Here is a 12113-nt window from a genome sequence, read left to right on the forward strand (position 1 = left end):
ACAATGAGGTAGAGAGATTTTAAGCCAGAGAAGATCAAAGAGAGGAGATTCCAAATTGCCAAGTCTCTGACAGTGAATATTAGAATGGACATATGCACAAGTACCACCTTTGAGGCGAAAGGAATCATACAGCGAATAATTTGGGCATCTGAGATGAGCAGTAGTTGAATCAACCGATAACTGAGATTCTGTCAGAAAAAGTACATGGGGTTTGGCAGACTGCAAGTGGAAATGGACATCATTGAGATTAGAACTGAGACCACGTATATTTGTGAAATGAATTAGGAAGTGTTTGGGATGTTTAGATCTTTTTTGCAGATAAGCTTGCTCTATTAGTTTGACAATTCATGTGTATTCAATAGTAAGAAAAAGTGGGTGGGACATGCTGTATGAGATAATGAAATTTTGGATATGGCATACACATGGTAAGAATATACCCAGATGCTTGACATAACGTGGCCTCGACAATGCTCCCTGCATACACACTACTCGGACTCCCTCCAGTCACTATCTGGCATAGTAGAGGTAGCAAGATTATACACTAGGTGGTCTGGAAGCCTCCTAGAGAGTTACCAATAGGTTTGGTCCGGTCCAGTGTACTAACTAGCGGCCAGCCTGCGAACACCATTTTAGAGCTGTACCCTCGAAATGTAAGGAATATTAGATCTCGCCATGATGCATCATAACCTCAAAAGTCATCAATCATACTGCATGATGGAAGAGATGGGGAAGGGTTGACCGGAACTTAGCTCTAGAGAATAAACATGGGTTCCACCACTTCAAGCCTTCAATAAGCAGAATGGTGGTATTGCACCGGTTGATGAGAGTCATCTACCACCTAGTGCTGCCTAGTAACATAGCGGGGCGACATTCCTCCATGTGGTGTGGGCGCCACACCTCGACCTCTGCTTACGTTGATTCACACCTGGGTGGTCACCCACCATGTACTTGTGCATGGAGGTTATACCCAGGATTACCAACAGTCCCACCATCGTGAAGGTGCAAGCAGAGGATTTGGCTGTCACAGACCATCCGGATTTCACCGAAATTGGGTCCACTTGAATTGAGTGTCACCCAAATATCAGTTCCATCAGCATTTTAGACTCCTATGTAGCAAGTACAGCTTGTCTGGCATATCTGAGAGAATGTCTGTGACAACCTCAAGGACCTCTAGTGACAACAGCTGAAAGTCAAGCTTGGGCTCATATTAGTGATGGCACCATTATTCACAGGATCTACTTTGCTAATATCTTTTAAACAAATAAGACCAAAAGACCAAATCTTCCATTAGTTTAAAAATTCTGAGCCACCATCATGATATCTGTTCCAACACTATTAGTTTTTCATTGGGCAAGATACGGCCTCAATTAGCAAATGTATGCTGATCTTAGTTTTTGTAGTGGCAAAAGATGCAAGAAAGCTTCTTTTTCCGCTACTAATACTAAGCTTAAAAAACATCAGCCAAAAAAAAAAAAAAAAAACTTCTCACCATCATCTGTCCATTCCTTCCAATTTTTCTTGAATTTATTCATACTATGCACTTTCACTACAAGATGGAAATTTTTTCGAATAATCAACACCAGCCAGCCGACGGCAAACTTTCACACATCTATTCTGCAACTGTCCTTCTTTGCTTTGAATTTATGCTCCCTTAGGTGTGTAGTCTGAGCAAGAGTTGCTCTCCTAATAAACTAGCTGTGTAAGTAATAATGGGGACACACACTGTCTTGTAAAGTACTGAAAGGGTTTTAATATTAACCCCCATTCTTGGCAAGTGATGCTGACAAACATTGCTGTAAATTTCTTGACTTTGAAGGCTGCATGCTGTTAATGAGCAGAAAAGTAAATGAGCAGAAGCTAGAAAGTATTGTTACATAAAGAGAATGACTGAAATAACAAACCCTACTTTAGGTTCTGGGTGATTAGGCTGAATGGTTCGTTAGGTCAGAAGAACTGCTTTAGGCTGACAGGCTGCGGTATGTCCCAATAAAAGCATTGTAAGAATCACTTTCACCTCTACCTGTGGCTGCTATTAATCTATTAGTTTGTGTATCCCACCAGTTTTCCAACTGACTAACACTGCCTCGATAGCATCAGCAAATATTCTTGCATGCCTTCTATTTAAGTGTCTGTCCCAGCCTTGTAAAAAGAGTTTCTCCTATTAACAAGCACAGACCATGCTGAGAAAAATTCTACTCCATGGACCTCACACAGCATCTCCAGGGCCAAACTGATTGACAAGGCTCTCATCACGTACTGTACTCCTCCTATCATGTCTAGACAGATTTTAAGACACTTTCAAATTTATTCCTAACTTGCAATTTTTTCTCAGAATTGCCCTATACTTGTTATGCAAATCCGCAGATCTTCTACTCTTAATATCATTAGTATCGACGGGTACAACATTATCGCCTTTTGTGCCCTTAACTCTCTAATGGGCAGGCAAATTTCCTTCTCACTGACGAAACACCTTGGGATCAGGTGCCATTTTAGAACCTTAAAACTTGCATGAAAAAATTTTAAATTGTTCACTTTTTGATGCAATCTTTTGTTTTCAGTCTTTTTTGAATACAGTTGTGAATAATCCAATTTTTTTATATTGAAAGCATATATTTTTAATTCTTTTTTTTAAATACCCTTCCCCCTTTTCCATGCTTTGGACATGTTTTTTTTTTTTTTCTCATGTTAAAACTCTCGCATTTGGGCATTACCTCTACTTTAGTGGGTGAAACTTGAAAGAAACTAAAGTTAAATATCCTATATCATGCAGTTAACGGCCCTTCACTGCAGACACAAACAACAGCTGAAGCCAGTCAGTGCTTCCACTGACAATGCATGGATCAAAAGTGATTGGGGCCCGCTTTGGTAATTGGCTCGGAAAGATGCAGATAATTTTAAATTCATGTTTTTTAAACACAAGTTAATTAATATGCATTAATAGGCTTAAGAAAACACTTGGTTTTTATTTTTTATGGCCAAATTTCTTTAATAACAAAACAATTAATGATGCAGATTGGATTAGAAACAATGATTGAGGTATTTGTAAAATGACATTTATGTCACTTGTATAAATTTAGTTTAAATTAGAAAAAAAATGGCTCTTGTATACTTTATATGGGGCACTCCCATCAGTGGGTTAAAAGATGATACCTTCTCTACAATGTTATCAGCTTTAGCCCCAACAGACATACCCTATTCCATCCTCTCCTTTTTACACAATATATTTCTCATTTCCCTAACAACAGACAACTGCTATCTCTTGTGGGACCAGTTGCTGTTGAGGATGTTATTTTGTTGTCATATGCGTATTAGCAACATAGATCAATCTGCAAATAATGGTGTTGTCTCTTATATGAGAATAAGCTCATGCCTTGGCAGCCATCATTTGCCATCATTCAAGGGCCCAAAGCATCCTCAAAGATGAAAACTGAATGATTAGATATACAGCTTTTTTTTTTTTTTTTTTTGCAATATTTACTTTTATAAATGTGTACTACTTATTGACAACTGTTGTACGTTTAGTATACATTGATGAAGGTAAATAGTCTTACCTTTTTGCTGCCAATTTCTAAAATGCTAAAATGGAAGTATCTACTAGGCGGAAATATGACACCAGAATCATTATGGATTATTAGCAGAGATATTATCAAAAATAAATACATAAAAGAGTGGGTATCAAATATTTTACTGCAGTTTACCACACGTTATGATCCCTTCCAGTGGATGAATGTATATTACACAAGGTATACTGTACTATTCTAGAAATTTTTTTACCACATATTTAACCCCAGGGCTCGCACCTGGTGAGTATGGGCTTGGCAAACCCAGGGTCCTGAGCTGGATATCATCATTCTTCTCTCTCTCTCTCTCTCTCTCTCTCTCTCTCTCTCAGGGTAACTTGGGATTTTTTTTTTTTTTTGCTGATGCAGCATAAGCCTCAGGTTTCCTTGTACCATATGGCTAATAATAATAATAAAAAATAATGATATTCTAAATTCCCTATCATATCATATCAATATATTTTTGCCTAATTTTTTTTTCCTTGAGGTAACAGCAAATCTCAATATCTAGTTTCCTTAGCATACCTTCCCTCTTCTGAGAAGGCACACATTGTGCAGTAAACTATTATTAAATTCTCTTTATTGCTTATTAACCTATGCAGAACAATGCTACATATCTGAAACAAATTACCATTATTTCTATGACCTTTATAGTTAAAAGTGGTTGTTTTGTGAGAGAGAGAGAGAGACATATCACTTATGTGAAGTCACATTAATTATAATAAAGTGAGTATGTGTAACATACTGAACTTTTTTATTGTAACATACTTTACAATTAGCATCATTCCAAGTAGAAGCAATTCTCTTCAACATCTTACAAAACAAGTGAAGACAGCAAGTCTGTGTTTCAGTTGTTACACACAAAATAGTTGTTGCAAAAGAACTACAAAATATTTTTAAATTTCAAACTGCTTCATTGTAGCTGTCTTCAGAAATTTATGCTTCTTTTTATAGCCACTATTCCTGCCTACCAGTGCCCAGTTCAAGATATTCCTATAGCAACTGTCAGACCAAAAAATTCCCCGTCCACGGATTCCATCCCTGAGTTGAAGACATTTCAGTTATCTAGAGATGATGGATATGGGGCACATGTTTTGTCCTCTCCAAGAAGTAATTCCAGATATCAGCTAAATGGGACAGCAGTTCTGGTATGCCATTATAGTTATACATATTTTAATATGCAAGTGACTTCTGTTCTTTTTTCATAAAAATTAACATACATTTTGTTGTTGTTCTTTCTTTTATCATATTTATCATATCATATTTACATATTTTGCCTTTAGCCAGCAGGTGGTTGATTGTTAGAACAAACTTTTGTGTTCAAGGAAGAACTAGACAAATTATTGGAAGAACTGTATAGGTGAAATCGGAAGGTTTTTTTTTTGGCTAATGTTGTATAAGCTTGCTTTCTTGCATCGTTTTACCAATACTAATGTTTGTACATAATAAATTAATTATTATTCACTTACTAATAATTCAATACTTGATTTGAAATAAGAATAACAACTGACTGACTGACTGACTGACTGACTGACACACACACACACACACCGAGAGAGAGAGAGAGAGAGAGAGAGAGAGAATGAATGAGGAAGTTACCGACTTTTGATAATTTTTAAAAGGGCCGAAATAGCATTTTTATAAAAATAGCTGTTTTATAAAGGCTCACTTTAAGTAATTTCACTCTTTTTTCAGGGAATTATTAGCGATAGCCACCAATAATTATTCTGCATCCTGCAAAAGGCTAACATCATGTCATCACAGTTTTTCATATTTTCAATAAATGGCAGATTAATCTTCTGGCATTGCAATTTTTTTAAAAGTAAAGAAATACCAAAACAACTTTTGGTAAAAGAAAGTTCGTCCTGCTGTGGGTATTTAAGATCATTGCACTACTTTTAAATTCAGCTGGCTACAAAAAAAAAAAAAAAAAAAAGGAATGAGGAATTCCTTTTACTTTGCATAAACAAACCTCTAACTTTTTAATGTAATATCTCTTTAGCAATTTCTTCCTTCAGTTAGTGGTACTTTGATTTGTATTTATCTCTTGCACTATTATTCCTTTGTTCCTTTGCTGTAAATGTGTGAAATATTCTTTTTTTTCTAAGCAACAACCATCACTAGGAGCTCAGAGGCTTGAGCACCCTACTCCATAAAAACAAAACAAAACAATTATGTGTGTGTGTGTGTGTGAGAGAGAGAGAGAGAGAGAGAGAGAGAGAGAGAGAGAGAGAGAAAATGTATACTGGTAAATTTATTTAACTATGGTAGTGAGTATACATATAATGCATAATCTCCCAATGCCCACCTGTAACAAGGTATGATCATAAAGTTTAGGGACCGATAACATTTCAGTAATACAGCTTACCAAGTTATCCAGGTGGTTCCTCTTTAAAGTAACTTCCTTGACACTATATACACTCTCTGGCTAAAGGCAAATTTCTGTACATCCGCCCTGCAATCATCCTTCCTCAGTTTGAATTTATGCTGCCTCATCTAAGCAAGAGGAAGGATTCAGCACTGAGCTTACTCAATCCATTCAATGCCTTAATCCATTCAATGCCTCAATCTCCACCCAGGTAAACAGTCTCCAGAAGCTGCAATTTGCAAAACTAAAGCCTTTCCTAGTAAGAGTACCCTTTTGCTACCCTCACCAATCATGTTGCTCTTCTCTGCATCCATGCGAACAGATCCACATCCTTCCTAAAATGAGGCTTCAAGACCTGTATGCAGTATTCAAGGTGTGGGCTAACCATTGCCCTATACAAAGGGATAATCACCTCCTTATCCCTGCTAGCAAAATTCTTGTATATCACTGACAAAACCCCACAAACTCTCCTGGCAGCCTGTACGCACTACTCAGAGAACTTCATAATCTGACTGCACAATTCCCCCCCCCCCCAGTATTTTTCATTATCTGCTGCCCTGGGTGTGAACAGCTGGTATGCTAATCTGGGATTGCTGCTCCCCATATGAATTATCTTGCATTTGTCAATATTAAACTTCATTCGCTACTTCTGAACCCATTCCCTAATTTGTCTAGATCTTGTCTTGTTGCAGTAATTTTTCACCCTAATTTGTCTAGGATGTGTCTTGTTACATCCTGCAGACTTGGACATTAAGCCTAATATACCTTCATCAATATAATTAATAAATACAGAAAACAATTGGCCCAGCACTGAACCCTTGGTGGCTCTGCAAACAACATTAGTTCAAGAAGAGCAGTGCCCATTGATAACCACTCTGTCTTCTCCTACTCAACCATTCATTTATCCATAGCTGCAACCTTTCCTTAATGCCACTGTTCCAATTTGTACAGCAGTCTTATGTGCAACAGTATCAAAAGCTTTTCTGAAATCTAAGTACATGATGTAAAAATAATTTTTTGCATCATTTTCTTTGTTACTGTGTCATGACATCTAATGAGATTGGTCACCCAAGATTGTCCCTAACAAATTTATGCTGTGACTGCAGTATAATGATGTATAGCTAGACAGGAGTGCAGTTATATTGCATTCCTGTCTAGATGGTACTGCACTGCTTCTTTAATCAGTGACTCCATTATTTTCCCTGGAACAGAAGTCAAGTTAACAGCACCGTGATTATTCATGTCTCCCTTTTATCCCCCTTTATGAATTGGGGATACATTTGCACATGTCCGGTCCATAGGAACCACCCCCTGAATTCAGAGATTCACTCATAATCATGTCCAAAGGTTTCCTTACCTCTATTGCTGCTTCCTTTAATATAACTGGATTGATCCCATCCACTCCAGGTGCCTGTTTTACATTTAGCTTCAATAATTTGTTCTCTACTTTCCTCTCAGTTATCACAAAATCATTCAGCTCCCTGCCAGAATTTGACTCACTTTTGGTATCCCTATCCCTAAAGAATTCCTCATGTGATGAATGTAGATGCAAAACACCCATTCACTTTGTCAGTAACCTTAGCAATCCAGTCATATCTAGTGGAAAAATCCCTTCCTTCTACTGTTTACATAAGTAAAAGGAGTCTGTGCTGCTTTTCTTTACATTCTTTGCCTACCAGACTTCTCATAATCTGCCTTATTTTGCTTATCCTCCTTTGTGACTTGACTACAGACTGTTTTGTATCCAATGTAGCCATCTGTAACACCTGATGATTTATAAGCATTCCATGCATTTTTCTTCATGACCACAAGCCTTATCAGTTCATCTGACATCCATTTAGGTCTGCCACCTCCATAGCCAGTGGGCAGAAGCAGCAGTGCGTAGCACACGCTTGTTGATTAGACCGGGGTTCGAACCCATGACCACCAAATACGGAGGACAAGGAAAGGTCGGGGAATGACCACTGCATATCCCCGGAGCAATATGGCCTAAGTTGCTGATGTTCCTAAAAAAACCAAAATAACAAAAAAAATAACCATTTAGGTCTATGCCTTGAACTGTATCTGTTAGTTGGTATAAAAAGCCTAGTAGCTTCTATGATAACATCCTTGAATGCTTCTCATTTAGAATTTGCTGTTGGAAACTTCATCAGTTGGTCCCACTGCATAGAATGTTAAAACTGGCTGAACCTGCTGTAGTCACCTTTACTAAAGCAAAAGCCCTTTCCCTTCTCTTTGACTGTTGTTACATCTTTGAGTAAATCCAACATAAATACGTTGTGATCACTACAACCTAGCGAGTGTTTTATATGGAGTATTCTTATTGCATGAAGAGCCACTGCTAATAATCAGATCAAGAGTATTGATTCTCTTGTTGTCTCTCTCTACTTGCTGGTATTGTAAACAATCATCCAATAAATCCAAAAATGTCTTGCTACTGTGTGAGTAACCAACCTATAAAGTCCAGTCAATATCCAGAGAGTTATAAAACATTCTAATTTACTGACTCTAATTCTATATGTCTGGACAACTGTTCATTATTCTCATCACAGTCATTAGGTCTATAACACACTCATACCCATTTTGGTTTTCCCAGTGCTTATGTTTTATAGTGCACCAAACTGACTGAACATTTCACTGACCACCTATGTCCACTGGATGCACTGCCTTAAATTTTATGTGCTTCTTAACTCTTCTTGTCCTGTCTGTCCCTTCTGTACACATTGTACTCCCATTTCATATTCTAAATCCCTTATATCTGAGTGACACCATGTCTCTGAACACATTTATCTCTCTTAGTGATGCTATTAAATTAAAAATTATAGTAAATTTAGTCAGTTCAAGGATAACAATGTTATTTCCAAAATGAATATATGTTCACTCCTGTCATGCTATCAACAGAGCAAGCAGTGTTCATGTTATTAAGAAAGCAAATGTACTGGAATTTTTATTTCAGGTGCCAAAATAAAAACTTTGCTTCTTTCATAATTTGAGCTTATTAATTTTTTGTGAAATAAATCAGAACAGATAACATGAAATGTTTCCTTAAAGTTCCACATTTATTCTTTTACTGCAATTTTTTTTTCATAATATTCATATACATTAAAGAGACAAAGTATATTTTATGCCTTTCACAGATTCAGTCTCCAATCAGAGGACACTCATTGGAAAGTCTCACAACAGATGATGTCCCAGCACCAGCACCTATGCAACCTCAGGACCTGGTTCATGACTGGAAAATTACTGACCTTGATGGTGATTCTTTGTATGATGGCACAGTAACTTTACATCGGCCTAAAGGTTTAATCCGCTCTCGTCCTGTTGCCAAAGTATCAGCCAGTTCTCGTCAGGAAGTAGAATTCATTGATGAAAAGGAACTGATAAGTATTGTTAAGGACCGACAGCTAGATGGATGGTCTAGTCTTGATGGGTCACCAAGACATGGAACCCTTAAAAAACCACCACCTCCACCACCTCCTAAACGAAGCAATTCTACCAAAAGTGAGCAACTGCCAACAGAGAAGAAAACAGATCCACCTCAAATAAAAGAGATTCCTACACAATTAAGTACAACTTCATTGCCCCAAGTTTCAGTGAATGCACATGGACACTTACCACTAAATGAAGATCCACTTCAACCTCCACCTCCAGCTCCAGCTCCAGCACAAGAAAGGCAGAGAAAGTCATCAGGTAATACAGAAAAGGCTGCTCCACTTGATGAACTATTTAATAATCCCCTTTTCCAGCAAAGAAGAAAAGACTCAGTGGAATCATGCAGTAGTGAATCAAGCACACTTCCCTTTGCAAATGAAAATGTTGGGACTATTAAACAAAAGGCAGCAAAACCATATCCATCACTTTTAACTGAAAATCATCTGAGTGAAGCCTTTTGTGATCAACAAGGTAAGAAAATTATTGAATGAAATCCAAGATGAAGTTTTTTAAAAGTTTCTTGTCAGGTTGAGATGATGATAAACAATTCTGTGCTTATTATTATACAAAATTATTATTTTTTAATTTTGAATTTTAGCTAAATTTATAAGAAGTTTTACATTGCAGTGGCTTCTTCAGAGGCCACAATAATTGTCTATATTACATTTAAGAAAATAGATAATAGCATTAAATGATTGGAGGCAAAATACTACAATTACAATTATAAAAATACTTAAACCTGTAAACAGCAGGTAGCAGTACCTACTGCCTATGTCATTAGGCTTTCCATAGCAAGTGATAATAATGGTATTAATACCTACTTCTGCAAGCCAAGAGTATATGGACAACTGTTTTTATAGTATTTTTTAAGTCTTAATTGTGCAATATTATCTCTTCTCTAATAATATAATATACTAGTCATTTTTTTGACCCCTGAAGAATGTGATGAAAAAGCTGCTGTAACAAAAGGCTTATTCACAGTATTTTTACTTAATAGGCACATTTGTAAAGTGAGACTCATAAATGAAATGTTTTTTGAACACTGATAGTTTTATAATTTGAATTTTAAATATTTTACTATTACATATTTTCTCTTTCTCCATGCTTCCCAAACAGAAGAAAGAATAATCAATCTAACACATTTTATTTACAAATCAACTATTATTGAATATCATTATTATTGATGCACTCTTCACAAATACAAAAATCAAAGTATGAGCCATTATTGTATAATTAAATAATCCTTTTTCCACAAAATGGATGAATTTTTTTTTTTTTTTTTTTTTTTTGTGTAGTTATATGATACATTTAGAAAACAATGCTTAGGGAAAAAGAAAAAAATCTTTAGACAAGCTGCATATTTCCAAAAATATCTTTAAAAGCAAACAAATTGCACAAAATCCAACAGTGCTGCTGTGAAAAAAATAGAAATTGAATGCTGTCATTAGCAATTTAGACCATTTTGAATCATTGTATTATTATGTTTTTACAAGCGTGTTGTGTGTTCGTGGGCCAATTCACATGTTATACATGCTGCAAAACCCAAAATGGGGAATGTAACATGCTGGACACTTGACAGTTATTCTATTCTAAACACGAGTAGTGCCAGTGGCTTTTGAAGTCTTCATTGATGAATAAAACATAATGCATGTTACTAGAATAATTAAAAATAATAATAATAATAAAGGCAACTATGTAAAATCCAAGACTTTGTAATTTGGAATTCTTTAAATCTGGCACATTTTTCAACAACAAAAAAAAAAAATCATCAGTTTACAATCCAAAAATAACAGTGCTATTTGGCAACAGTGCTATTTGGCACTTGTGTGAGTCAGTTTGACATCACTTTTAGAACATTTTTATTCTTGTTGCAGAAAAGATGTGTGGAAGTTTGCCTTTAGCCAATGGGTTGTTGATTGCTGGAACAAACTTCCATCAGACGTTGTGAATACAGGTGAATACATGGGCTGTGTTAGAGTAACTGAGCGTAAGAACAGTGCATGTATACTTGCATGTACACCAATGTTAGCAGTTTAATAAATAAATTTAATGAATATGAGGTGCTGGTCAAAACATCAAAGGCAGATATTGTTGGGATATCGGAGATGTGGTGTCACACAGATATAAGGAATGCAAAAATGAAATTTGGAGAGTAGAATGTGTACAGGAAGGATAGGAAGGGAGGAGGGGTTATGCTAGTAGTTAAGAAACACATAAAATCTAAGGAAGTGCATCCAGTTTATATAAGTGGACACTGCAATGTTGAATCCATTTGGTGCAACATAAGCACTGGGAAAGCAAAATTGAGAATGGGAGTATTTTATATGCCTAATGACTCTGATAAGTAGAATGAACAGCTGCACAGGGAAATAGAGTGGACAAGTAAATCAGATTGTATTATAATGGGGGATTTTAACTTCCCATATATTGACTGAAACTTGTGGATTGGTCACTTGCACACTAGCAAGCCTTTTGGGGATTTATTGGATGATTGATTTCTACAGCAGCATGTTTGAGAGGCAACCAGAGGAAGTAATACTCTTGATCTGATTATCAGCAGTGATTCTTCATGCATTAAGAATCTGCAGATAAACAAACCACTAGGTGGTAGTGATTGCAGTGTGCTGATGTCGGATTTATTCAACAATGTAACTACCATTAGGGGTAAAGGGAAGGGTGTTTGTTAAAGGTGACCGAAGCAGTCGCAGAGTTTTTAAATTCTATACAATGGGACCAACTAATGATGTTAGCAA

At 36.4% G+C, this 12113-nt stretch overlaps 1 protein-coding gene across 1 annotated transcript in view; it reads left to right on the top strand.

The window, feature by feature from the left end:
* The window catches only part of LOC150076709 (uncharacterized), a 144071-nt gene that overhangs the window by 120907 nt on the left and 11051 nt on the right, over nt 1-12113 (top strand). Inside the window, exons 11-12 of the mRNA XM_090386334.1 lie at nt 4515-4708; nt 9066-9831. Coding sequence (XP_090242460.1) covers nt 4515-4708; nt 9066-9831 — 960 coding nt within the window. The remainder of the gene's footprint in view (nt 1-4514; nt 4709-9065; nt 9832-12113) is intronic.

This window comes from Mastigoproctus giganteus, chromosome 12 (assembly GCF_048544385.1).
Source record: "Mastigoproctus giganteus isolate SK-2022 chromosome 12, ASM4854438v1, whole genome shotgun sequence".
Lineage (NCBI taxonomy): Eukaryota > Metazoa > Arthropoda > Arachnida > Uropygi > Thelyphonidae > Mastigoproctus > Mastigoproctus giganteus.